The sequence below is a fragment of the Tupaia chinensis genome, unplaced genomic scaffold (genome assembly GCF_000334495.1).
Source record: "Tupaia chinensis unplaced genomic scaffold, TupChi_1.0 Scaffold000146_1, whole genome shotgun sequence".
NCBI lineage: Eukaryota > Metazoa > Chordata > Mammalia > Scandentia > Tupaiidae > Tupaia > Tupaia belangeri.
The window spans coordinates 8,815,633-8,842,122 of NW_006159616.1; the positions used below are offsets into that span (position 1 = coordinate 8,815,633).

General features: G+C 52.8%; 1 protein-coding gene across 1 annotated transcript in view; it reads right to left on the reverse strand.

The window, feature by feature from the left end:
• The window catches only part of KAZN (kazrin, periplakin interacting protein), a 535,612-nt gene that overhangs the window by 96,115 nt on the left and 413,007 nt on the right, over positions 1 to 26,490 (reverse strand). The window contains exon 3 of the mRNA XM_027770620.1: positions 2,176 to 2,312. Within this exon, the coding sequence (XP_027626421.1) occupies positions 2,176 to 2,312 (137 nt within the window). The remainder of the gene's footprint in view (positions 1 to 2,175; positions 2,313 to 26,490) is intronic.

Consider the following 26,490-nt stretch of genomic DNA (forward strand, 5'->3'; position numbering starts at 1 on the left):
ATTGCGGCGTGACCATCCCCTCTGGGGGGTGATTTCTCGCTTTCTGTCTCTATGTCTCTGTCTGTCTGGCGAGCACATGCACCCTATAGTGAAAAAACCTCTCAAGAAAAAAAAAATCAGGGAATGGCTCTGATCCCTCAGGGGCAGTGACAGCAGTAATGACAGCAAGCGTGTGCCCCTCCTGCCCTGGCTTGCCCTCTGTGTGCCAGGAACTTCAGCGCTGGCAATGCTGGGCTCAGGGTAGTTGCTGTTATTAACTCATTTCACAGACACGCCAGCTGAGACCAGGGAGACCCAGCTGCTTGCGAGGAGCCACACTGCTGGTGTGTGCAGAAGTGACCCAAGCCCACTGCGTGCTCTCACCACGTCCTGCTGCCAAGGAAGCCGACGACTGAGGGGAACGAGTGGTACCAGGCCCGCCTGGGCCTGTCTCCTGCCCTGGGGGCAGTGCGTCACTGAAGAGGTCTGGCTGCAAGCTAGTCCTCTGGTCCCATTCCCCCCAGCCCCTTCCTGGTCCCTTAAGCAAGGGGCAACTAGGTTTCCCTGCAGACGGGTACAGGGCCAGTCAGGCAAGGGGCTCTCTGCCTCGCCTACTGAAGAAAGACTGGTGGCCCCACCGTGGCCCCTCCAGCTGGGGAGGGGGACAGCTGGACAGAAGGGGGTAGACACAGGTAGAGGTTGCGGTAAAAGGCTACAGGGAACCAGGGGGAGAAGTTAGGGTTAGGGTCAGGGCAGAGGTGCACGGTGCTGTGGCTCCAGATCCAGGTTCTGGACCAGACCCCTGCCCTGATGCCAGCCAGCTGCATGACAGTGGAGGAGTTAGCTCTCACCTCCTGTGTCTGTCAGCTCCTCTGTGAGACACCAGGATGGTCCTAACCCCACAGTGTGAGTGTGGGTGCGACACCAGGATGGTCCTAACCCCACAGTGTGGGTGTGGGTGCTAAGTGAGTAACACCCACAAGGCTCTTCTCTTTTCTTTTCTCTTTTTTCTTCCTTCCTTCCTTCTCTTTCTTTCTTTCTTTCTTTCTTTCTTTCTTTCTTTCTTTCTTTCTTTCTTTCTTTCTTTCTTTCTTTCTTTCTTTCTTTCTTTCTTTCTTTCTTTCTTTCTTTCTTTCTTTCCTTTCTCTCTTTCTTTCTTTTTTTTTTTTTTAAGATTTTTGTCAAAGGTATGTGTGCTCACCAGAGAGAGAGAAAGAGGAGAGAGAGACAGAGAAAGGGAAAGTGAGAAATCACCCCCGTGGAGGGGGGGTTGGCCACATGATCCTTCTCCCTCTTGGGATTCTGGGCACACACACATGTACCTGGTGTGATTTACAGGTCACCAGGCCCAGGACTCAAACTGAGATTAGCTATGGGAGCCCAGCATCTTAACTATCATGCCACCTACTGGCCCCTGTAGCTCTCTCTCCATGTAACGTGGTGTTATTTTTTTTTTTTATTTTGGAGAGATTTTCACTGTAGGGCGCGTGCACTCGCCAGACAGACAGAGAGAGACATAGAGACAGAAAGCGAGAAATCACCCCCCAGGGGGGATGGTCACGCCGCAATCCCTTCTCCTCCATTCTCCTCTCGGGATCTTGGGCATGCACGCACACGTGCCCGGCGTGAGTTTTAAGCCACCGGGTCCGGGACACGAACCGCGGTCGACTACGTGGGAGTCCAGCGACATAGCCATTACGCTAACTGCTGGTTCCCTAACGTGGTGTTATTGACAAAGCAAACCTATACTGATGCTTTCATGCTGAGAGCTGGTCTTCACTGTCTCGTAGACTCCTCACTTCAGCTCTGTAAGGTCCACACCCAGGAGCATCATTTTGCAGAGGAGGAAGCAGATTCTGAGAGGTTAAATACAATGTCCAAGAGCACACACACAGGGATCCGGGATCTGAACCTGTTGGACTCCTGTCTACACAGTTGTTTGTCCACACTATGCTATCCTGCCCAGGCCTGTTTGCCCAGGAACCATGGAGCCTCCATCCAGGGGCTGTGCTAGTTTCACTACGGTACCCAAGTCTGGCCAGACATGTCAGAGGCTTCCAGGGGTGTGTTCTGAGATCGGAGGGGCAGACTCTGTGCTGGGTCCAAAGGCAGCCAGCATGCTGGGGAGATGGGAGAGCAGTGACTCAGAGGAGAGGAGGGGAGGGGAGGACGAGGGAAGGGTGCGTGGGCACTGACCTTGCGGTGCTGCTCGTAGTTGCGGATGAAGTCGCGGAGCTGCTCCTCACGGCTCTCCAGTGTGGCGTACAGCTGCTGCATCTGGCTCACCAGGTCCGTCTTCTCACCCTTTAAGCGCTTCCGGTCGGCTTTCATGGCTGGGGACAGAAGAGCAAGTTAGTTCCTGAGCTGTCTCTTTCAGGTGGCTTGAAGGCTGAGAAGGGGCTTGATCTCATTACCTTTGGAATAGATGAGAAAAACAAGGTTCAGAAAGATAAAGGGTCTCCCAAGCTCCCGTGTCACTTAGTGGCATTCCCGAGATTTGAACCCAGGTCTGTGTCCAGAGTCTATTCTCACCTCTCAGATCTACTAATCCAACCAGGGAGCAAGTCCTTACTTAAATGTGTCCTTCAGCCTTGAACTGGCTGGGTCTCTCATACTAAAGAGTTGAGGCCCGGTGAGCTCCTGACCCCCACAGCCCAGGAAGCTGAAGGGCCTGGATCCTCTGAAGAAATGAACCCCTAGGGCCACAGGGACAACGCAAGCCAGTCTGACAGTCCCAACTGCCTCATGTCCTTCATGTGAGAGGTGTTCAATTAAACACATGCAGAAAGATGACACTTCCTGAATGAGCAACAACTGAAAAACTAGGCAAAGTGGACTTCACCAAAGTAAAAGCTCTTATGTTTTAAAGGACAACATCAAGAAAGTAAAGACACCCCACAGATTGTGAGAACACATTTGTGAATCATATATAAGAGGGTCTTCAATAGTTAAAAGGAAATGTTTATTATGAAAAAACTGGGTTTCAAAATTCTTTGCACTAAAATAAACTCATACTTTAATTCCATTTTCCCATAAACTTTTCAAAGTCTTTTCATATTCAATAGGGGATTAGAGTATATAAATAACTTACAACTCAATAATAGTCAAATAATCTGTTTTAAAAACTGGGCAGGGGGAAGCAGGTGGCGTGGAGGTTAAGGTGGCTGGATCCCACCTGGACCAGGTGGTTTGAAAAACATGCCAGTCACATGTGCACGTGTGTCCAAAATCCCAAGGGGAGAATAGAAGAGAAGGAATTACTCACCATCCTCCTTTGGGGTGATTTCTCACTTTCTCTCTCTCTCTCTGTCTCTCTCCAGTGAGTGTACACACCCTATAGCAAAAAACTAAAAGGCAAAGGAGCCGAAGAGACATTTCTCCAAGGAACAACCATAATTAAACTAAAAGGGTGCTTGATATCATTAGTCATCTCAAATCCACAATGAGATACCACTTCACGCTCAGTAGAAATTGAATATAAAAGACAGCTACGGATGCTGGTGAGGATACAGAGACGTTGGAGCCCTCACACACTGCCAGAGGGAATGTAAAATGGTACAGTTGCTTTGGAAAAACAGTATGGCAGTTCCGCCCCAAAATTAAACATAAAGTTATCCTGTGATTCAGTAATTCCACTCCTAGGCTAAGAAATGGATATGTATGTCCACATAAAAATGTGTTAACACATGCTTGGATCATCAGAAAAGTCATGATGTGTTTTCTTCTGTTTTTCTATGTGAAAATGTGTCATGCCTTTTCCAATAGCCCAGTAAACAGCAGTATTATTCATAATGGCCAAAAACGTAGAAACCACCCAAATGTCCACCCACGGATGAATGAACAAAATGAGCTATGCTCATATACTTACTGTTCTCAAACAGTAAGAAGTCCTGATATCTGCCACAACATGAACGAACCATGAAAGCATTGTCTAAGTCAAAAGACCACATGCTACGATTCCATGCACATGCAACACCCAGAACAGGGAGATCTATAGACACTGTTAGAGGTTGCCTTGGACTGTGGTGGTGGCAGTGGTGGATGGGGGTATAAAGAGGCAGTAGGGAGGGACCAGAAGATGGCATAGTGGTTATATCACTGGACTCCTACATAGCTGACTGCAGTTTGAGTCCTGGACGCCATCTTATGTTGGTGTGTGTGTGTATGCCCAAAATCCCGCGAGGAGAATGGAGGAGAAGAAATTGTGGCACAGCCATCCGTCCCACCCCACCTGGGAGGGGGGGGTGGATTTCTTGCTTTCTGTCTCTTTCACTCTGTCTCTCCAGTGAGTGCACATGCTCTATAGGAAAACAAAAACAAACAAACAAACAAAAACTCTCTTAAAAAATAAAGAGGAGGTCGTGGAAAGGCATGGGTCTCCTCTTGAGCTGATAAAGAAGTTCTAACTTTGGTTGCTGTGATGGACGCACAGCTCTATGAATATACTAAACACAAGTGGATTTTGTATACTTCGAGTAGATGAATTACATGGGGTATAAATCACATCATCTCCTAAAGCTATTACTGAAAAATCCACTCCAGGGGCCGTGGTGCAGAGGTACAATGCAATGATCTCAAGGCTGACCCCAAGCGAAGGATCCAGGTTCACATCCGGAGCCCTCCCTGCGTACACCAGGCACATGTGTGGCCATGATCTGGGCTGAGGGAGGTGCGAGGCGGTTTGTGGCAGCAGGACCCTGGGGTGCTGCCTCATTTTTTTTTTCTGTTTCCCTTGCTCATGGGAGAAATACACTTGCATGAAAAATAAAGAAAGAAATAGAATTGCTCTTTAAAAATGGAAATGAAAAGCAATTCTCGGGGTCATACCCCTGTGCAGTCTCCTGCAAGGCAGCGTGGCTTCTGCTCCCCACAGTGGCCTCCTTGTCTGATGGAGCAGGCTCTGACTGCATGGTGGGGGCTCTTCACCCCTTTCCCAGACCCCCCAGAACTCTGTCCCTGCCCTAGACCTAGTATCAAAGACAGGTTTTTGAGACGCACTGTGCCTGCTATTGTAGAGATGGTAGAAACGGGGCAAGGCAACTCCTGGGCTCTGGAGGCTTCCAGTCTGAGAGGGCCAAGTGGTTAAGTCGTCTGCCTAAAGTCACACGGCCATGTCTCCCCGGAGCCCACACTTGACTCTAATGGTACGGTGCTTCCACAGTGAAGCCCCCAAAGCCAAAGGGTCCCTAGCCCCAAGGCTAGCTGAGAGAACTGACATGAAGCAGGCAGTCCTGCAACTCAGCCTGTGTGGAACCCCCGTCCCTGGATGGTGCCCCATTGTTTATCCCCTGCCTTCTGTTCCCTCCCCAGGTGGAACAGTGTAGGAGGCGGGCCAGCAGGGGCCATACCACCATAGCACAGTCAGCGTGCAGTGGGGACCCCAGCTCTTGGGTGGCCTGTTACACTCCAGCTTTGAGCCCCTTGGCTCCCGGAGGGCCAGGCCTCAATCCAGCCTGGCTGAGCAGCGGTCTTGGTCACCAGGCTGGAATTCCGGGCATGCTGGGCTGGAGACTATAAGGGCAGGGATAGTGGGAGGGCGGCACCGCTGGGCTGGTTTGGTGCTGTGGCACCTAGCAAGGTGCAGCCTCATTACTGGTGAGTGTCATTTTAAGGGACCCTAACATTTGAACATATAGCCTGGTCCGGATTGCCCAAAAGAGCTCAGGCAGCCATCACTGAGGTATCTGCTCACCTCACGAGATCCTGGCTACGCTCCTAGGAGAGAGGTGGCTGAGGATTTCTACTGTCCCACTTGACAGAGGAGGAGACTAAGGCTTCACAGCTATTCCGTGGCTGGGCCGGCACTGAGCGGGTGTCTGATGCTTGGTCTCAGGCTGGTTTTGGCCTGGTGGCTCCAGGAACAGCAAAGAAGCACTGATGAGTGAGTGGCTGTTGGAGGCCACTGACCCCAGCAAGGTCACCACAGTGGCTTCCTGGAGCTTCAGAAGGACACTCCTCCCAGTGCAGAGGAAAAACATGGGTCCCATGGTCCCAGGGTTAAAGCAGGGTTAAGTCTCTGCCCTTTGGCTGTCTTCAGCCCCCTTGGGGCTCTGATTTGCCTTCATTTATTAGCTCCATCTGCATGGGGACCAAACTCCACGCTTTACTCTTGGCAACTGAAGCCTCTTGGAGAAGTCTTCTGCCACCACTCCATGCCTGATCAGCAGTCCCTGATCCTCCTGACTTCTGAGTAGCTGAGACTAAAGGTGTGCATCACCACACTGGCTTTTTAGGGTGGGTCAGGAGTCAAACCTGCCTCCCATGTGACCTCAGCCTGCCGAGCAGCAGTGCCCATGGCTCGCTAATGCATCCAAGTCCCATGGCCTCGAAGGTGGGTGATGGTGCAGCCTCTTGCTGGTCTCCATGGACTCTCTTGTTGCTCCATCCTTGCACCATCTGTCCAGCAGTCTGAGGGGTGTGTGAATCTGTGCACACGTGTGTGCATGCACATGCATGCAGTGTGTGGGCCACCTCCAGGCTGTGCTATGCCTCTCCATCTGACTGAGGTTCCCTGTGAGCACAGGCTGGCCGGCGCCTTCGATCAGTGGCTTCTCCCTAAGAGGATAGAGCTGCCACCAGGCTGTTGGGTGAAGCAGCTCCCGTATGCCAGGCTCTGTGCTTGTTGCTGTGAGGATGGGGTGAGCCAGACGGAATGCCCACTTACTGCGTAGTGGGCATCTAAAGAGGAGACAAACCTGCCCCTGCCGAGGGTGAAGCGGTAAGGGCACCCTGAGGGGAAGGGCTGCAGATTGAGTAAGGACAGAGAAAACTGGGCTTCGGGTGGATGGGGCATCTCTGGTGCTCATTCGTTTATAGGGGAGGCGCAGCTGCATGCTTCAGCTGTGGAGCACCTCGGGGTTCTAAACAAGCCTCTCCTGGCCTTCTCTGGCTAATGCTCAGGTGTCTTCTGTCCGTACTGCCCAGCAGTTACGTCTCTGTCAAGAGCTTTCGCATGCTCTACAGAGATAGCGCGAAGACAATCCACGTTAAGGCGCTCCCAGCACAAACCCATATGCACATGGCTGACGCTGGTACCCGTCCACCCTCTTCCGCATCAGGATGACTCTGCTTTCACGTGGGGTACTGGCCAATGTGTCAGTGGCCCCCTGAAACCACTGACACCCGTCAGTGCTTCTCAAATCCCAGGCTCCCTTGCAGCTGGAGGGCCTGTGTCACAGTCCTGGCCACTAAGATACACACAGATGTCTTGGGAAGCCCACGGCTGACTTTATAAGCACTCTGGTGAGCACATGGAAGGAAGATACCAGCCACAGACGGGGAGCAGGAAGGAAAACAGGGGCGTGGGCCCTCACGGCACCACCTGGGCAAGGAGTCCTAGTAACAGGAGGAAATCCACCCCCAGTGTTTCGGGGTTTACAAGTAACCATGGCCCAGCACATCCCTAACAGTCCCATCGGGGCAGGCCGTGAGGAGTGCTGTCACTCCACCTCAAAAGGCTTCTCTCAGGGCCCTTCCCCCACAGTGCTCGAGGATCCTGGGATAGACCTGGCCAGGTCAAGGACCCAGAAAACGGGTCAGCAGAATCTCTGGGAATGAATGACAAGTAAAGAGCAATTAAAAACGAAACTCTGGAACCATCATGTTCACCAAGAGGCCGAAGTTCAGCCTGCCTGCAGCGTTTCAGAGGCACACATGTCCACCGCCAAGGGCACAGTGACCTGTCTGTCACCTGTTGTTGGACACGGCCTGGCCATCTCTGCCACGTGGAGCCCACTCAGAAAAGCCCACAGAGGAGCAGCTCCAGGGGCGGGGGACTCACGGTGAGGGGAGATGGTATGTGCTTCCCTTATCCAACCTGAAGGTTCCCAAGCACCCAGGTGCTGGGTCACTCCCATCAGACAGGAAGCCCCCCACTTCCAACTCTAACTCGAAGCAAACGAGGAGATCAACACGACAGACCCTGGAGAACTCATTCGACATCCACGCACACACAGCTACGAGATGATGCAGTGGTCTTCCCCCTCGCTTCCTTTTGTCTGTGCTCATGTCTCTCCTTCCAACACCCAAACACTCCTGGGCAAGCTGAGCTGCCCGCCTGTGAGGCAGGACTTTCTAGTCATCCGTTTCTTCCAGACAGGTCTCATTCCAGCAGCCAGGCTACTGGAACCACTGCCATGGTGACAGCAATGTCACACCCAGGGGGCTCTGCAGGATCATGGAATGAGACCAGCCTGCCACCCAGGAATGTGAGGACTCTTGGGGTGAGAGGAGGGAACCAGACGTGTGTGTGTGACCAGGGCTGGAACCCATGACAACGGCACTTTTCTGGGCACATCACTACCCTCCAGCCTCCTCCACTGCAGACCTCTTCTTTTTTCCCTGCTTGGAATGCCCCTGTGCAATGCACGTGTGAGACACATCAGAAGGGTGCCAGCCCCATATCTAACTCTGCAAATGGGAGTCTTGGTGGGTGGAGGCCAGAGAGCGAGGGAGGGTCCCTGCAGTTCCCCTTGCTCTGCCGGCGCAGGCCAGACCCTCACTCCTATGATGGGAAGGGAGGCCATAGCCAACGTGTGCGGAGAGCAGGGCAGGCTGAGCCACAGCCCTTGAGCTTCTGAGGACCACAGCAACGGAGGGGAAGGGTGTGAGTCGGCAGCTTTGGGCCTGCAGGGTTTTCTTCTCACCCATGGGGGCAGCACACAGTGGGAGCCACATTTGGACCGAGACCCCAGGATGCTCTCACCATTCCCACAGAGCTTCAGTGCCTAGTGGGGTACTGGGCTTGGTGAGCCTCCCTTCAGCTGCTGAGGCCCCAGGAGACTGTCACTCGCCTTAGTGCTTGCCGCCCTGGGCGAAGGCTGCAGGACATCAGCGGATGCCCCCAAACATGCCCATGCTGTGGCGGATGCCACATGGAGGGTGGACAGGCCCCAGAGCTCTCAGTTTCCAGCTGGCACTGAGGCCAGTCACTTAACCTCCCCGAGTCTCAGTGTCCCAGATACTGAAGTAACTCTCAGCACTGACACCGAGGCCCTGGGGACTGCTCTGAGCCCCTTACAGTGCTCGCCACCTACTTCCCACGGTTCCCTGGCACCCGCCCTCCCAACCCCGCTGCTCTGCTGCCTCCGAAATCACCCCCCACCCCTGCCACAGCACAGTCAGCGACAGCACACTTGCGCCCGTCCGCTCAGGGGACATTGTGCTGTGGGTGGCGCTGTACGTGTCTATGCAGGAGGAAACGGAGGCTCAAGAGGTGAACGTACTCACCAGGAACCACGTGGCTGCAGGACTAGCTCCTGGCCTGACATGTGGGGTGCTGACCTCGAGCCCCTCCTGCCCTGCTGTGAAACCACATGGTTGTGAACAGCGCGTGCTCCCGCACCCAACCAGAAAGCCAGTGGGTGACCAGATGCTCAGTGGGTACTCTTGCTCTGGACACTTCTTGCAGCCGGCCTACCTTCCCCGAGGGCTCTCTGAGGTCCCACTGCATTCGGTCTGATGTGTACCCCACTACCACTCCATGGCTGCTGGAAGGAGTGGCAGGACGTGCTCCTGCACATGTGGGCTGTACATGGCAGGCACACACATGCACATGCAAGTCTGCAGCTCTTAAGAAATCCCCACCCCCCGGCCGCCCACTGTCTATGGCTGCATCCTCAGCCTGCCCGAGAGTCTCATTCCACAGTCAGCTTTCCTATTAGTCCAAGCTCAGAATACTGTGGGTCCAGACCCGGATGTCTCACGGCCAGCCGCCCTGGTGAAAATTTCCAGTCTGGGTGGGCCTAAGACAAAGGTGTGCTCAGGTGGAGGGCTGTGGCATGTACTGACATCAGCCCACGTAGTACAATCCCAGCCACTGCCAGCAGGGGGCACCCGTTCTTCTCCATTCAACATTCCTGGCTCCTCAGGCCTTCAGGACCTGTAGATTAGAGGAAACCAAGGGTAGGCAGGCAGGGGCCATAAGGACCTGACCAATCACTGGGGCCTGAGCCTTTGAATAAACACCCACCAAAACGTGAGGCCCTCAGAGTTCCTGCAGCTCCACATTCCTCTACAGATGGAACGACGGGGCCCCAGGAATGGAAAGTGAATGCCAATATTACACAGCCAGTGACCCCAGGCCTCCAAATTCTTAGGCCAACACAGCTGAGTTAGAAGCACTGGCTTAGGAATCTGCCTACATTCAATTAAGCCTCAGTTTTCTTGTCTGTAGCAAGGTGAATGGAATGAGATTATAACTTCCGCCACACAGGGGCCAGGCTGTCTTGTCTTGAGTGAACCATGGGGTGCAGACTTTGAGCATTTTGGAAGAAGAGCACCTCAGGACACTGCTTCAGAGGCAGGGAGGCCCAGATTCCAGTTCTGCCTTTGCCCCTTCTTAGCTAGAGGGCCCTAGGTACAACGTGCAACTTCTGAGCTGCCCTGTCCTCCGCAGCTGAGCCATGTGTGACGGTGCAGGGCTTCCGATGACAGCCAGCACAGGGCTTGGCTGAACACTGCAGGCACACACTGAATGTCAGCTTCTCCCTGTCTCCGAACGCCCCACAGCTCCCAGGCACGAGTTCAGGCCCCAGGAGGACCCAGGCAATACAGGTTGGTCTGACCAATAAAAACAAGCCTCAGGAAAAGACCTAGGGCCTGGAGAAGGAAAGGCACAACCTAGGGCAGGATCCTTGCACTTGGCAGGATCAAGAACACTCGTGTAGACCTTGCTCACAGACTTGCAGTCCAGGAAGTAGTGTATACTACTTGGGTCTGGTTCTTCCTGTTTGAAAGGAGAGCTCAGAAGAGGTCAGAGTTCAACCTCTTTTATAAGGTAAAGCAGACTCTTGCCTCAGTAGGTGGTGCTCTCAGAGGGCAAGGCCACCTAAGGACTTCGACCAGTGGCAGCCACCAGTGGCTCCCCCAAATGCACTCTGCTCATGAACCTTAACCCCCTTGTCCTCTCATAGTGAGGTGGAGTGAGTTGACCAACTCACCCAGCCAGTGAGTGGCAGAACTGGCACTTTACTGTAAAACTTTAACACACAGGCTCAGGATCTTTCCAGAAGATCCACAGATCTGCTCCCAAGGCCACCCGACAAAGTTAGCATACCTTTTATAACTTCCTGTCTGGGGAAGGAAGGGCAAACATCTTGACTGGGTTCTTATTTTCCAATCCTGTGGCCATGGCAGACATGACTAGTCAACCAGGCTCTTTGGGAACCTCGGTTGATTAGGGATGTCTGCCAGGGCATGGGAGCAAAACAGAGCAGATTTTCTTACTCTGCCTTGAATGGTGGAGCAGATGTCACTAGTGGCTGATCAGAGTTAGCATGTTTGAGAACTACCCGTTGACCACTGTCTGGGTCAATTACCATCACACGCCATAGAATCAAAGCTAACTATTTAACCAAAAGAGCGAAAAACACTTCTCTCAACTGGTGGAAAACCTATCATACCAATGAGATGGTGATAAATAATCCAACCAGCATGTTTAAAGGTGAGAGAACAGACTTTTCTTTTCCTTCAATGGGGGTCAAAGGTAAGTTATTCACATACTTTTATGTCTACTTCTAGCTAATATAAGCTCCTGGAGGGTAGGGACCTGGCCTGTCTTGTTCACTTTGAATCCCCAGGACTGGCATATAGGAAGAGCTCAGGAAATGGTGAGAGGTTCTCAGATGAACGACTGAACAAGGTGGACAGCTGGGGGACAGTGGGAAGCTGAGCCACTGGGGTGAGCACACTTTATAATTCTTTGTTTGTCTCACCCATCCTCACTGGGGAGGGGAGACTGTCTCCCCCACCCTCATTGGGAGACTCAGGCTCTCAGAGCTGGCCATGCATGGCTGAACCTCTTGCCAAACTGCCTTGGATTCCATGAACCGTGTCCACAGCTACTTCCTGTTGCTCCTGCCATGTCCCAGGCAGGACATAAGAATACCTGTGTAAACCAAAGCTTTTACTGGCCCAAGGCACCAACAGAATTTTAAGGTGCTCAGGACGGGAGGCAGACCAGATGCTGTCTTTTCAACACAGGCAAAACCTGGGGTTCAGGAGTGTTGGGGACCTGGTTCTTGCACAGGGCTCCCCTGCCATCAGCCTGGACACTGGTGCTCTTTCCCACCATCATTTGGAAACCGAGGCCTCCCTTTCATTACAAGCGCCCCCTTGGACTGAGTTTGAGTTCCCTGCACTTGGCATACACTTGCCACCAGACTTTCCCCAGCACCATTAAACATGCAATTTTCTCACAGTTTTAACAGAAAACCCCCCATTTGATCCCATTTCCCTCTGCAGCTCTCATTCCATTTCTCTTCTTTCTTTTGGAGCAAAAATGCTTGGGAGGATCGTCCACTGCCGTTTCCATTTCCCTCCTCCCGTACTCTCTGAGACCCACTCTGACTTCTCCAAGCTGGTCTTTACAAGGTCACTGGCAATCTGCGTGCCAGTCCCCATGGTCTCCCTCTGATGGGCTCCATCGGCAGCAGGTGACACCCTCCTTGGCCCCCAAGGCCCACATTCCTGGTTTCTCATCTCTGACTGCTCCCTTTGGCCTCTTTTCAGGTCTGTTCACTGCTGCCCTCTAAGTACTGGAGGCCTCGGTCCTTGGGTCCCTCCTTTTCCATCATTTCCTTGACGGACTGTCCAACTTCATAGCTTCGTTTGTTTGTTAAGAGAGATTATTGCTATAGGGCACAGGTACTTGCCAGAGAGACAGACAGAACATCAGCTCCCAGGGGGGATGGCCACTGCCACAATCCCTTTTCCTCCATTCTCCTCTCGGAATTTTGACACACGCACCTGGTGTGAGTTTCAAGCCTCCAGGTCCAAGATTCAAACTGCGGTCCGCCACGTGGGAGTCTAGCACCGTAACTATTACGTGACCTGCTGGCCCCAACCCCACAGCTTTAAATCAAACACCAATGCCTCCCGGCTGGTCGGATCCACCTGGACCTCGCCCCTGACCTCCACGCTGAGTGAAGAGCACCGTCCATGTCTCTGCCTGGACATCTGACAGGATCTCAAACTTAACGTGCCCCAGAGTCCTGGACCAGTCCCCCAACCTGCTCTTCTCAGTGCCTCCTGAACTCAGTTCATGGTGGCCTCAGCCTTCCAGTTGCTCTGGCTCCAAACTCTGGGATCTTCCTTGACTCTCCTCCTCTCACCTCCCATTACCCAATTCTTCAGCGAGTCCCACCATTTCCACCCTCAACCCAGTACCAGAGTCCGGCCACTTCCACCACTGCTCAGTCACTGGGCCCCGTCCCCACCAGCAGCCTCCTAACTGGTCCCGACTCTCCAGTCTGACTCAAGTGGCAGAGGAGTGGCCCTATTAAAAGACGAATCAGATCAAGCTGCTTCTCTGCTTCTCTCCCATGGCTCCCATCTCTCAAGGATGAGCTCAAAGTTCTTCCAATGGTCCCCCCAGGGCCCATGCCATCTGTCATGGCTCCCCAAACCTCTCTGACCTCATCCTCTGCAGCCAACATTTTGCTACAGCCACGTTGGCCTCCTTGCTCTTCACGCGGTGACCTACTTTCCTCAGGACCTTTGCAGGGCCCTTCGGTGCCTCAAAAGCCCTCCCCCACCCCACACCCACCCACGGCCTACTTCCTCTCCTCTTCTTTATTAAAATGTCACTTTCTGGGCACACTCTTCCACGGACTCCCTTCCTTGTTTTCTTTTTCTCCTTTGAGCTGGCCACCATCTACCACTAGGTGCTAACCCGTGCTTACTGTGGGAAATGGTCGTGCAAACACCTCTTCCTTCCCCTGACAGCTCCTCTGCCTCTCCCCTGCTTAGACGCCAATGCAGCTTCTCTCTGGATTTCCAAGCCCACAGCTCATGCCACTGTTTGCTCCACAGGTGCCCAGGCCCCCACCTGTCCACGACCCCACCTAACCATGGCCCAGCTGCACAGGAATCTGCACCACAGCCTGGAACCCAGACCAGCAGCCCTGCACTGCCCAGCCTCCTAGGTAGCCTGGGAGTCTCCTGAAGGCAGGGCCTGGGCCTGGGCCTCATCGGACACCCATTCCAGGAGCCACACCAGGTGCAGCTTTTGGCAGGTAAAGGAAACAATAAACGGATGCCCTGTGGAGGGTGCAGAAGGCTCTGAGATTACAGGTCCATGGGGCTCAAGCTGCCTCTTCCCCAGACCTCCAGTTTAAGGACTAGGACCCCTGCTCCAGGGTGGAATAAGCAACAGCCCACAGGGTCTGTCAGAGACTACCAGTAAGAGAAGTGGGTGGGGAGAACTCAGAATGCCTGCCCCACCTCCAGGAGGCACCTTTCCATGACTGCTTGGGCCCAGCAATGCCACGCTCCCTGCTTTCCAAGAGAATTCTGAACTCCAGATTATTACTATTATTTTTTTCTTAATGTTTTTTTCTTTGGAGAAGTTTTTCTATAGGGCATGTGTGCTTGTCAGGAAGAGAGAGAGAGACAGAGAGACAGAAAGTGAGAAATCATCCCGGAGCGGGGGTGGGGTGGGGTGGGATGGTCATGCCGCAATCCCTTCTCCTCCATTCTCCTCTCAGGATCTTGGGCACACATGCACACACGCCCGGAGTGAGTTTAAGCCACTGGGTCCGGGATTCGAACCACGGTCGACTACATTGGAGTCCAGCGATATAGCCATTACGCCAGCTGCTGGTCCCCATATTATTACTATATTTAATGTCATCAAAAATCATAAAATGAGCCATGTCTTTGGCCATTGGCCAGGTACTGGACACTGATCCAAGCAGGTGTCTGTGGACAATGGAGAAGGAGATCTGGGCCCATCCACGGCGGAGGGACTGGTCTCTGCAGACAGAGCTAGCTGTGAAGCCTGGCACTCCCCTTCACTAGGGCTGTGACCTCTCTGTGCCTTTTCCTCACTCTACGGTGAGCGTGAAATGAGACGGTGATCACTGGCTTTGGTGTCACCTGCTCGAAGTGACTCAGTCAGTGCTGCAGAGTGACTGGCCGGCACCTGGAGAGGAAACTGGCCCCAAGCCAGGGGAGGAGAGTAGCAGTTTCAAGGCCACCTGAGTACCTGCTGTCTTGGAGCTGGGCCACAAGGGGTGAGCCGCTGGCCACCTAGAAAGCCTTTCCCTCAGGCTTGGGTGCCCAGAGGCTGGGACTCCCAATGGGAAGGGTGGGCCAGAGGCCGGGAGATTCAGAATCCTGCACACAAGCCCTAGCGAGGGCACTGCAGGGACCTCTGGGGATGGTGCTTGGTCCTCACTGGGCGCGGGGCTCAGGGCTGGGCCACCCACCCCTCAGGTCTAGCCTGGAAAGCTCAGAGCTCACTCCAGGGAGCCATCCCCCCACTCTGCTCCTCTCAGGGACCAGGGCTGCCTTAGACAGCAGGAGGGAAGTGGGAGGGCCAGGCGGGGAGGGGGTGGGGTTTGTTTTCCTCCCTGAAGGGGAGTCCAGGAAAAGTCCTCCTTCCTCCAAATCACCACTAAAAATAGAGGCAGGAGATGGGCCCGGAACACGGACATTCCCTACTGGGTGAGGGCTGGGGTGGAGATTTCTGGAAATGCAGCACCAGCCACAGCTTTGACTCCACACAATGTGGACTGTTTTAATTTTATTTTTTAGTTTTCTTGCTATAGGGTGTGCGTTCTCACTGGAGACAGAGAAAGAGGGAAAATGAAAAATTACTCCCCCAGGGGCATGGCCAGGTCACAATCCCTTCTGCTCCATTCTCCTCTTGGGATTTTGGGCACACTCACACATGCACCCAGCGTGGTTTTCAAGCCTCTGGGTCTGGGACTTGAATTACGCAGTTGGCCATGTGGGATGCAGCACTTTAGCCACAATGGCCCCTAACTGAGGACTATGTTAAAAGGCTGGTGTGGAAGGTCATCTTCCAGCAAGAGATGGCTCTGGCTCAGTCCTGAGAGGAGGCAGCAAGATTGAACGGGGAGACCACCGGGGAGCAGGCAGCATGCTGCAAGGCCTCGGTAACTCACGCACCTCTCTGGGCTCTGGTGTCATAGTCTCAAGGTCCTGAGACCATCAAGATGTTTTCCTAGGTGCCCAGTGACCTGGGCTCATCTCACCACCTCTGCCCCTCAACAGAGACTCAGCAGAACTACGCGAGGTGACACAGCAGCTAGGGTCAGGCTCTTCCCAGGCAAGTTTAGAGGGCAGGAGAAGCTCCGGAGAGCAGGGCTCAAGAGTGAAACCCTGGAGCCAGACCACCTGGGTTCTGCTGCTCACTGTACGTGGGACTGTGGGACCAGACCTCATGCCAGTCTTCCTGCATCTGTGAAAGGAGAGTGAGCCCCTCCCTGGACTATCTGCATGAGCCCCCACCGGGAACTCTGCAAACGCTCTTCACCAGGACTACGGCCACAACCACGGCAGAAGCCTCACGGTGGCTGGTTCAACCCAGCGAGGAGGAGCAAATGATAACCACACACCACAGGGCTCTGCTCGGCCTCCTACTGGCTGTGTGCCTTCGGGAAGCCCTGTGACCTCTCTGAGCCTCAGTGCTCTGACTGGCCTGGGCACAGTAAAAACCTGCACACCCATAGGCTGAAAGGATGTCTGGAGACAAGCTGTACCGCCGGCTGAGACCTCAAAGGTATGAAGACAGCAGACGCAGCCTGCCCGTGCCAGTCTAGGGTGTCTAGCTCTGGCGTCAAGTGTTAGCCGGCCACGGGCCAGAGCCACATTCCCAGATCAGCTCTTACAGCCACGAAACTCACATTCTGATCTTCATTTGTCTCACTCCTGTGAGACCCTGCGACTGCTTTCTAATTTGGCAAAGGAAGAAAGGGGCGTTTTTGTATCGGCTCCCCAAAGCCTCAGCGGCACTAATTATTATTTTTAATTTTTGTGATCCAGTCTGTGATTTTTTTCCCCTCTGCTGGGGGGGTCCTGGGACTGCAGCCAACAGAAGTCTGGCAGACAGAAGTCAGGGAGCACAATTTCTACCTGTCCTCCCCTTGTCAGCCGATGCTTCCACAGGGCAGCTGGAACCTGGAGACCCCAGCACTGCCACCCCCAGTCAGGGTCCCTTTAATTGGAGGGGTGCGAGAGTTTTATGGTAAGACTGAAGTCTGCAGTAATTAATACCTCTATAAAATATTTAGACCGCCATGCCCAGATATATTAATGATTATACATTTAAATGTTAATGAGCGTAATTAGATGAAAGATTAGCCAAGCCTGTCACTAAATATACATTCAGGACTGATAAACTCCTGCGCTGTGAAATTCTGTGTGAGCAGGCACACACGTAAGGCTTTTCGGGTGGACTCGATTTGTCCAACTGGAAAAAAGTTCAAAGAGTGGTCCAGAAAAGGGACAGGGCTAGCAGGGGGTTAGCAGGCTGGGGGGAAGACTGGGGTGGGTGGGTGGGTGGACCCAAGGACCCCATGAGGTCTTTGGAAATTGCAAAGTTCAATATGCGTGCGTGTGCACACCTCTATGGATAGAGAACTCAATACGCCTAGGAGTAGTCAGTTTCCTGTCCTGAGCCCATCCCAGAGGCAGGTTTAGGCGAATGGTTTAGAGGGGGACAGTACGTTCTGCCCAGAACGCTAAGGCTTTACATTCTATCATATAAAACGAATGAGATCACAGTATCTCCAAAAGCTGTCTTTTAGAACGATAAATTGTCCCCTAGGTCAAGAGCAGGTGAGCGGGACTTGGCCACTTCTTTATTCATAGAAAGCCTTGTATTTATTAATTCAATAAATAGCAATACTTGCTGGAACCACCATGTGCCAGGCACTGAGCTGGAAACTGAGGGTCTGAATCATCAGCAAGACAGAGAAAGTCTTTACTCCGATGGGGATGATGGAGCAAAGGAGGCGACAGACACAGTTTAACTTCGTATTTGAGTACAATTATGTAGATGCATGCTGAGGTCAGCGCAGTGAAGGAGGTAAGCCAGGAATCCCCAGCCACGTTCTGGGAAGGCTTCTCTACAATCAGGAGAAGTCAGACTTGCAGCAGTGCGGGAAGAGTGTTCTAGCAAGGGGCAACAGCAAACGCAAAGGCCCGGAGGCAGCAGGGCTTGGCCAGAGGGCTGGGTCATGGAGTCAGGGAGGGGTCTGTGCAGACTGGGAAGCTCCCTGTATTCATTTCCCGGCATTGCCGTAGACAGGGTGGCTTGAAACAACAGAAAGGTATTCTCTCACAGCTCCGAGGGCAGGGGCTGCCTTCCCTCTGAGGCTCTAGGGGAGGATCCTTCCTCACCTCTTCCAGCTCCCGCTGTTATCAGGAAGTCCTGGCATTCCTAGTAGGTGCCTCACTCCAACCTCACCCTAAACCTGGCTCCATATCGCTGTTCCCCGCTCTGTTCTTCCATTCCCTTCTAAGGATACTTGTCCAGGATAACCTCATCTTGAGATCTTGGCGAACCTTAACTACAACCAGAAAACCCCCTTTTCCACATTAAGGTCCATTCCCAGTTCGGAGTGGATGCACCTTCTAAAGGGTCATGGTTCACCCCAGGGCAGCAAGGAAGGGCAACCTGCCTTCAGATTACACTGGCTGCCCGTGCAGACTGGACTGGGGACAGTGGAAGCAGGGTGGCCACTGCCCAGACAGGACAGGGAGCTGGAGTATGGTGGCAGCAGTGGAGATGGGGAAGCAGATGGCTCCGGGATACACTTCACAGGGAACTGTGCCACCAAAAGGACTGTGGTCACCAGGAAAGCCCTAATATAGACAAGTCAGAGAGAAAAGCAAGGTGCACCCAGCCCCGTTGGCCCCTGGATCTACCCACACCGACCTTAGGGGGTACGCCCTCTGGAAGAGAGAAAAGCTCAAGTCATCACGTCTCTAGCACACCAGCAGTCAGAGGCCCACCTCGGGCCCCTTACAGCATGCAAGAGAGTTCTAGACTCACAGAGCACTGGGTACCTACATTTCTCTTTGGGAAGCGGTTAACTGGCACGGTGGGTTATACATCAGGCTCTTACAAGGTTGACTGATATGAGTCTGTCTTGAAAAATCTTTTTGGAGCTGAAGAGCAGAATGTGGGATTGTAGTGAAAAAATGTCACCCCCTCCCTGGTCATAGCCCATTTATATTCGAAATAAAAGGAGTATCTATCTAGGGCTTACTGTGTCTAAGCACTTCTCTAAGGACTTCATATATTAATCCTTTCTTTATATATGTAGGCTTTATTAATAGAAAGCCTTATGCTTATTAATTCAACATATTCGACACTATGAAGAAGGTACCATGAACTCTTATCACTCTCATATTTTGAATGATAAACCCGAGGCACACACAGGTCATCACACAGCCAGGGTCCAACCACAGAAAAGCACCAGACTTCAGAGGCTTATTTTTCATCATCCAGGAAAGCCATTTAGCCAGCTGGGTCAGGGCAGGACTCCGGCAGGAGGGCCAGCCTCGGGTCCCCAGACTGCCTCACCACCTCTCCAGAACTGTAGCAGCTTCCAGGCAACTGCTCGAGCTTCCCTCGAGGCCAGGCAGACGAGCCAAGACTTTTCCTGGGATGGCAGCTTGTGAAGGCCAGAGTTCACGGGACCAGCAATGCCTTCCTGTACAAGGAACACGGAGCTGAATTCTGAGGCTCCCTTGCAGCATGCTGGTAACGCCATGCCGGGAATTGTTAACAGCAGAGCTTGACTGGCTTATCTGGGGACTTGGCCAGCAGAGAGCTGACATTAAGACAGTGACAGAATTATACGAAAACGGCAGCAGCAGTAATAAGCTACGTACACCAGAAGAGACCTGACATTAAGACAGTGACAGAATTATACGAAAACGGCAGCAGCAGCAATAGCTACCGTACTGAACCTCTGCCACGCAGTGCCACGCTCAACCAGCCACTGAGTCGTTCCTACAAGCACCTCTGGGTGGGCAGGGCGGGGGGCTGAGGCCCACTTTATGGAGCAGACGCCGAGGCTCAGAAAGTCAGGCATTCGCTCACACATGAATCAGAGACAAGGCTTGAAATTCAAACCAGAAATTTCTGATCCTTGAATCAAATTCTCCCCTCCGAGAATCCCAGGGCTGTGGCTGGTTCTGGGGGCATCTAGATGGAGGGAGATTAAAGAATTTGGAGTCATTCGGAAGGAGCAAGGACAGCATTTTGGCCTTCTCTCTGGACTGGAGGGTGAATTAGTTCTCAGCTCTCGCTCAGACTGTGAGTCTGGGTCAGTGGTTTCCCCGAGACAACCCTCCCCTGGAATAAGCCACGCTGTGCCGGGCTCCCAGCAATCAGCCCACGTGAGGACCCTTCCCGTGTTTCCTGACACAAACTACTGCGGTGGGTGCCGAGACACAGAGCAGAGGAAACGGCAAGCAGGCAGGGAATTTCTGAATGGTGAAATAGCGCTTTTCTAACACGCCACGGGCCCTTTGCACTTACCATTCGCTCTGCCTGAAATGCCCCCCTCGCCTCGTCCCACCTGTAAACCCATGGCTCATTCCCCTGCCTCCTTCAGCTCGCGAGTCACGGCCATCTCTCTGAAGAGGCCTTCACTGCTCTTGCCCTATCTAAATCTGTAAAGCTGTCAGCGCCTCCGGCACTATTTTCCTTCCACACTTAATGTTTTCCTATGGCTCTCTTCCTATCTGTCTATGTTTCGCATTTACTTGTTTACTGTCTCGCTCCCCCTGCCAACTCCTAGCAAGCAAATGCTACCAGAGTGGGGATTTCACCTGTTTTGTTTCCTGCTATTCCCACAGCACTAAAACCAGGGTCTGGCACAGAGAAGATGCTCATAAATGTTTGTGGAAGCATTTAGAAGTGGTGTGGTAGAGGTGTATGTGGGGTACGGCGAGAACAAGAAGGCAGACGAGGTCCACAGGGGAAGGCTCCGAGTCGCCCAGCCCTGGGAGTGGAGGCTGGGGTCATCCTGGGGGCGCGGTGGGCGGCACAGGCTAAGCCATGGACACCTGCAGACACCCAGCCTGTTCGGGAGCCACACTGAGCTCTGCTGAGCTGGGACAGCATGCGCAGAGGCCACACCTGGTGCCCTAGGTTGGGGTGGGGCAAACTTGCTAATTCTTTTTCTTTTTGGCTCAGGAGGGGCTTCTGCAGGGAAGCACAGGTTTTAGAGAGGGTCTACATTCTGCACGTGTCTTACTTCCTCGATTCCCGTGTTTGCCCTGCACTGGGCTTAGAAGAAACTGGGGTTATTCGGTTATAGGGCAGTAAGTCAGAGAGGTGACAACAAAGTCAGAGAAGCGTAGAGCAGGCCATCAACCCAGCGCAGGGCACCTACTGCGCTCCGTATGTCCACTCCTGTAAGCAAGCCAAGACTGGGCTTCCTGGGGCCCACTAAGGACAAATATTCTGGCCCCGAGGGACAAATCACGTGGGCACAGGTCCCATGGGAGCCTGGCAAGTTCCTTCTGGGGGGCCTTTCTCTCTACCAGCAGGAGGATGAGCAGTTAGAACCCGATCACCTAGGTGGCTTGGGGGTGAGGGGATTTCCTTTATCTCTGCATGCCTGTTTCCTGATCGGCAAAGTGGGGTGGTACAGTCCCTACCTGGCAGCTACTCCGGAGAACCGAATGAGGCAACATGCGTAGAGCATCCCCACCAGTGCTCAAGAGACCAAGCGCCATTAATGTGGTGGCTGAGGACAGACAATCTGGGGCTACAGGGTGGGCAGAAAGCTCTCCCAAGTTCTGATGGTCCTGGGATTGCTGGGAGGAGCAAATGCAGTCATGCAAGAGAGGGGTTGCAGGCCTGGACTGCTGTGTCTGTCACCCACCTTCCTCCTCCGCTTTCCAGATAGAAAGACACTGAGTGGTGCCCTTCCCCCTGTCGGACCCACAGGGGACAGAAGAGTCCTCGCTCTCAAAGAATGTATGTCCAATTAGAATAAAAGACCTAAATACAAATGAATCAGGCTCCCATATTATCCTTATTCATTCATTCGTTCATTCATTCAGGCGAACTCGATGACCAACTTAAATCCTGGTGCCACACTAGCACAGAGGCAAAGATACCTACTCTGAAGTAGGCAGATAGTTTAGGCCATCAGAATCACGCAGGTGAGGGGGCAGGGGTGGGGAGAGTCAGGGACAGAGCCTGAATGGATGGATCCCTAGGAAGCCCTCGGGGAAAAGGGCCTCTCCCAAATTTCAGCCGACTAGGCAGAAGTCCAACCAACCAGCTCCCAAGGCTGCACTTCTGGTGACCGGTACTGAGCACCCACAGAGCTGGGCTCTGGCCAGTGCCCTGAGGATTTCATAATCAAAAGCGGGGAGGGACCAGCAGTTAGCGTAATGGCTATGTTGCTGGATTCCCTATAGCAAAAACAAACAAACAAACAAACAAAAAACCAAAAAAAAAACTCTCAAAAAAAACCAAAACCAAAAACAAAAAACACAAGAATGCATTGCTTGAATGTTTCCTGATCTTTTTTTTTTTTTTTTTTTGAGAGGTTTTCGCTATAGGGCGCGTGCACTCGCCAGACAGACAGAGACATAGAGACAGAAAGCGAGAAATCACCCCCCAGGGGGGATGGCCACGCGCAATCCCTTCTCCTCCATTCTCCTCTCGGGATCTTGGGCACGCACGCACACGCGCCCGGCGTGAGTTTTAAGCCACTGGGTCCGGGACGCGAACCGTGGTCGACTACGTGGGAGTCCAGCGACATAGCCATTACACTAACTGCTGGGTCCCAATGTTACCTGATCTTGAAAGTTCTTAAAACACAGTGATGAAAGCAGAGGCGCTACCTCATTATTCTGACAACTGGTAAAGCAGGGGCAGTCGAGCATTCTCCCCGTCTCCCTATATAATCTGTACAGAGAGTAACCAAACAGATGACAGGAAGTCTCTTCATACGAGGAGGATTCTAGCCAGGGTGTGAAGGAGGAATGGCAGAATGAGAATGCGGCCATCCTCCACTCGGGCTGAATGTCTGATTCTAGCACTGCAAGTTCAAGGCTGGCAACATCACAAAAGCAAGACAGCCAGGCCTCTTGAAGGCAGCAGCCAACATCTCCCTTGAAGGAGTCTTGTGGGAAATAAGCAAATAAATAAGTCCAAATCTGATCAAGCTCCTGGATGAACTATCAATTTACAGGAAATTCAAAGGACAGAGGAGCATGTTAAACTGCACCATGGGGATGCAATTAGCAAACTCCAGACCCTGGGAGACCTACCAGGCAAACGACGTGGTTCCTTCAACAAATAATTAGCGAGAATAAAATATAAATAAATTGAAAAGGACCCTCCAGATTAAAAGCAACTTAAAACAACATTGCAAATAACCACACGTTCTGTGGATATAATATTTGAATCCTGACCCCAACAAAGTATAAAATATGAATTTATTAGAGAATAGGAAGTTTTAGTAACAATAGAATATCTGATCATTTTTCCAAGGAGAAAAATAGTTTGGAAGTTCTGTTTCTTTCTTTTTTAAAGGGAAATTTTTGCTACTGGGTGCAAATTTTTGCTACTGTCCCTCTGCCTCTCAGAAAGTGAGAAATCACCCCCCAAGGGCAATGGGCATGCCACAATCCCTTCTCCATTCTCCTCTCAGGATTTTGGGCACACACCAGGACTTGAGCCATGGTCGACTACATGGGAGTCCAGCAATGTAACCATTACTCTATCTGCTGGTCCCAAGTCCTTATCTTTTATAAATATATACTAACACATTTGTAGATAGGATGATGAATCTGGGATTGCTTCAAAGTGGCATGGAGAGGGACTGGAGGTGGCACAGTGCTAGTGTGGCTGAACTCACATGGGAAAGGTCCTGGGTTCCTGTCCCGGGACCTCTGAGCATACCAGGCATGCACACATACCCATGATCCAGGCTGGATGAGACTATGGGTAGACTGCCGTGTGAACACCCTGTTGGAGGTCCCTATCTCTGTTTCTCTCTCATGAAAGAAGTACATAAATAAATGTGGGGAGAAAGGAGTGGATGAGAGTGGAACAGAACTGGCCATGGGGTGATGGATGTTCCATTCTCTTTTCATCCATTCTCCTCTAGGGATTTTGGACATGCATGCACATGCACCTAGTGCGATTTTCAACACACCAGGTCTGGGACTCGAACCATGGTCAACCATGTAGGAGTCCAGTGCCTTAACCACCATGCCACCTGCTGGCCCCTCTTTTTGCCTTCTATATAGAACGAACATTTTCCATTTAAAAAAAAAAATGCCCCCAAGGCTGGTAGAGAATAGTTCCATCCTCTGCCTAGTGGTCCAGATCTCACTGCTGCAAAGCCGACTTGCCCTGTAGTCTTCCTCTCCTCCTCTGCCATGAACATGACGGCTGTCCTATCCCTCTGGGTGTTCAAAGCTGCCTCTCCTGACTTGTCTCCTCTAAACTGCAGTGGGCTTAGCCATAGGACCTGGCTCATTAGAGTTATCTGTAAAGGACGAGTCACCCAGAGTGAGCAAGGGGTGCCACAGGTACAGAGGTGCCTGGGGCTGTGACTCTGGTTCTGCAGAGTCCCAGGCTGGCCTTTCCTTCCAGTGCTCTGTGTGCCCTGGAGAGCAGGGATGGCTGTGCGCGCCTGAGCACTTGATCAGCGTCTGCCACAGTGCTGGCCTGGTTCTTCTCCACAGGGTTCTGAGCACAGGAAGGGAGCGGGACCTGTGCCAATGGGAGCTGCATGGTCCCTTCTAGGCATAATGCCGGGCTCCAGCCTGCAGCTAGCCCTGAGTCTGCTTCAAAAATATTCCCGGCCTCTGCAGACCATGCCCAGGGTGCCACCAGGGTGGTGAGCAGATGGGTTGCCTGGTCTGTGGCTGACCTCAGGCCCCTGGGTAGGGCTGGCTAACTCCAGAGGGGGAGGCCTGAGGCTCTTGTGGAAAACTGCTGACTCAGCGAGCCCGGGATTTATTTACTTTGCAAAAGAGAAAAGCATTTGACCTCTTAAGGAAACAAAAGTGAAGAATTTCCTGCCTGATTGTCCAGGGGGAATAACAGGAACTGAACTAGCAACAGCCTAAACAAACGGCAGAGTGGAGAGGGTGAGGGAGAGGTCTTTGGGATAGGGCTGGGAGGGGGTGGGACCTCAGCTCTGCCACTCAGTGTTCCCAACCACAACTGTCCCCACCCAGAGCTCCTGGGCCTTGAATTTGAGAGGCAGATGGGACAGCGTAGCATTCAGGATCACATAAAATGATCTCTGTGCAGTGCTCTGCAAACAACGAAGTGTTTGCAAACATGGTGGGGCATTACCATGCTTCCTCATGGATATCTCATGCATGAACTTCACGCAATCGAATGAGAACAAGTGTTCCCATCTTCTGGCTGGGTAAAGTAGGGCTCAGATGGGATTGAAAGACTTGCCTTAGGCTGCATCGCTAGTGAGAGCCAAGCCCTCCTACTCTCCAGCTTGCCCGAGGCCTGCATCAAGCAGCAGGACCTATGGTAACCCCTGCAACTGCAGGCCTGAGAAAGCCCCTACTGCCCCAAGACACTGGCAGCCTGGGATCCAGGTGAAGTCCGGAGGGGTGAGGTTTGGCCTGTGTGCTGGGCTGATGGTAACCCAAGGAAAGCCACGATCTGCTCCTATAGACCCCGAGCTTAAGACAAAGCTTCCAGGATCCTCGTTAAGCCTCATGGGCAAACAGTTATTTTATTAAAGAAGGAAGGAGGGAGGAGGTGATTTCTCGGCTCCGGAACTCCGCGGGAGGACTTCTCCAAGGGCCAGTCCTGCTGGTAGGGGCCACCTCTGTGCCAGGGCTCTGCAATGGCATGGCTTCCCTCCTGTCCTGCAGGGGCGTGTGGGGGGGTCTCAGTTTTCTGTGCATGGGAGGTGACGCTAAGAACCGATACAGCTACGGGAAAAATACTCCTTGTGGAAATCGAAGCCGGGAGTTAAACGGATGGCATTCAGACTGGTAAGCAAGCAGGCATAGTCAGGAAATGGGGAGGAGCTCTTCCTAACAGCCTCCTTCATTCTGCTCTGAATCACCTGCTTTCCAAGGCTGCTACTCAGACCTGTTGTGAAGGAAGGCAGGTAAGTTACCTGTCTGGCCAGCAGAAGAGGCTGGGGAGGGCAGGAGGCCTCCCACCCCTGGGGCACAGGCCCAGCCCACCTCATGTCCTACCTGAACTGTCACATCCTGCCTGGGACCTCCCTCCTCCCCACATTCAGACAGGACAGCTTGGACATCAGTGAGGCAGGAGGGAGCCTGAGCTGGCAGCCCTAGCAGGGGGCCCAAGGACACTACAAACTGGACAGTCCATTGACTGGCCACCTAGGTAGCACCCTGAGCATGGTCTGCAGAGGCCAGGAAGTTTTCTTGTTTTGTTTTTGCTATAGGGTGCTTGTGCTCACTGGAGAAACAGAGAAAGACAAAGTGAGAAATCAGCCCCCAGGGATGGCCACGCTGCAATCCCTTCTCCATTTCCCTCTTGGGAATTTGGGCATGCATGCATGTGGACCTCCTGTGAGTTTCAAGGTGTCAGGTCTGGGACTCAAACCACAGTTGGCCATGTGGGAGTCCAGCGCCTTAACCACTATGCCACCAGCTGGCCCAGGCTGGGAAGATTTTAAACCCAGATCCAGGGCTCACCGGGGTGGAGCCCAGCATGACATATGGAAGAGACAGCGTCCGTTCCCATGAGCACTATTGCTCCTC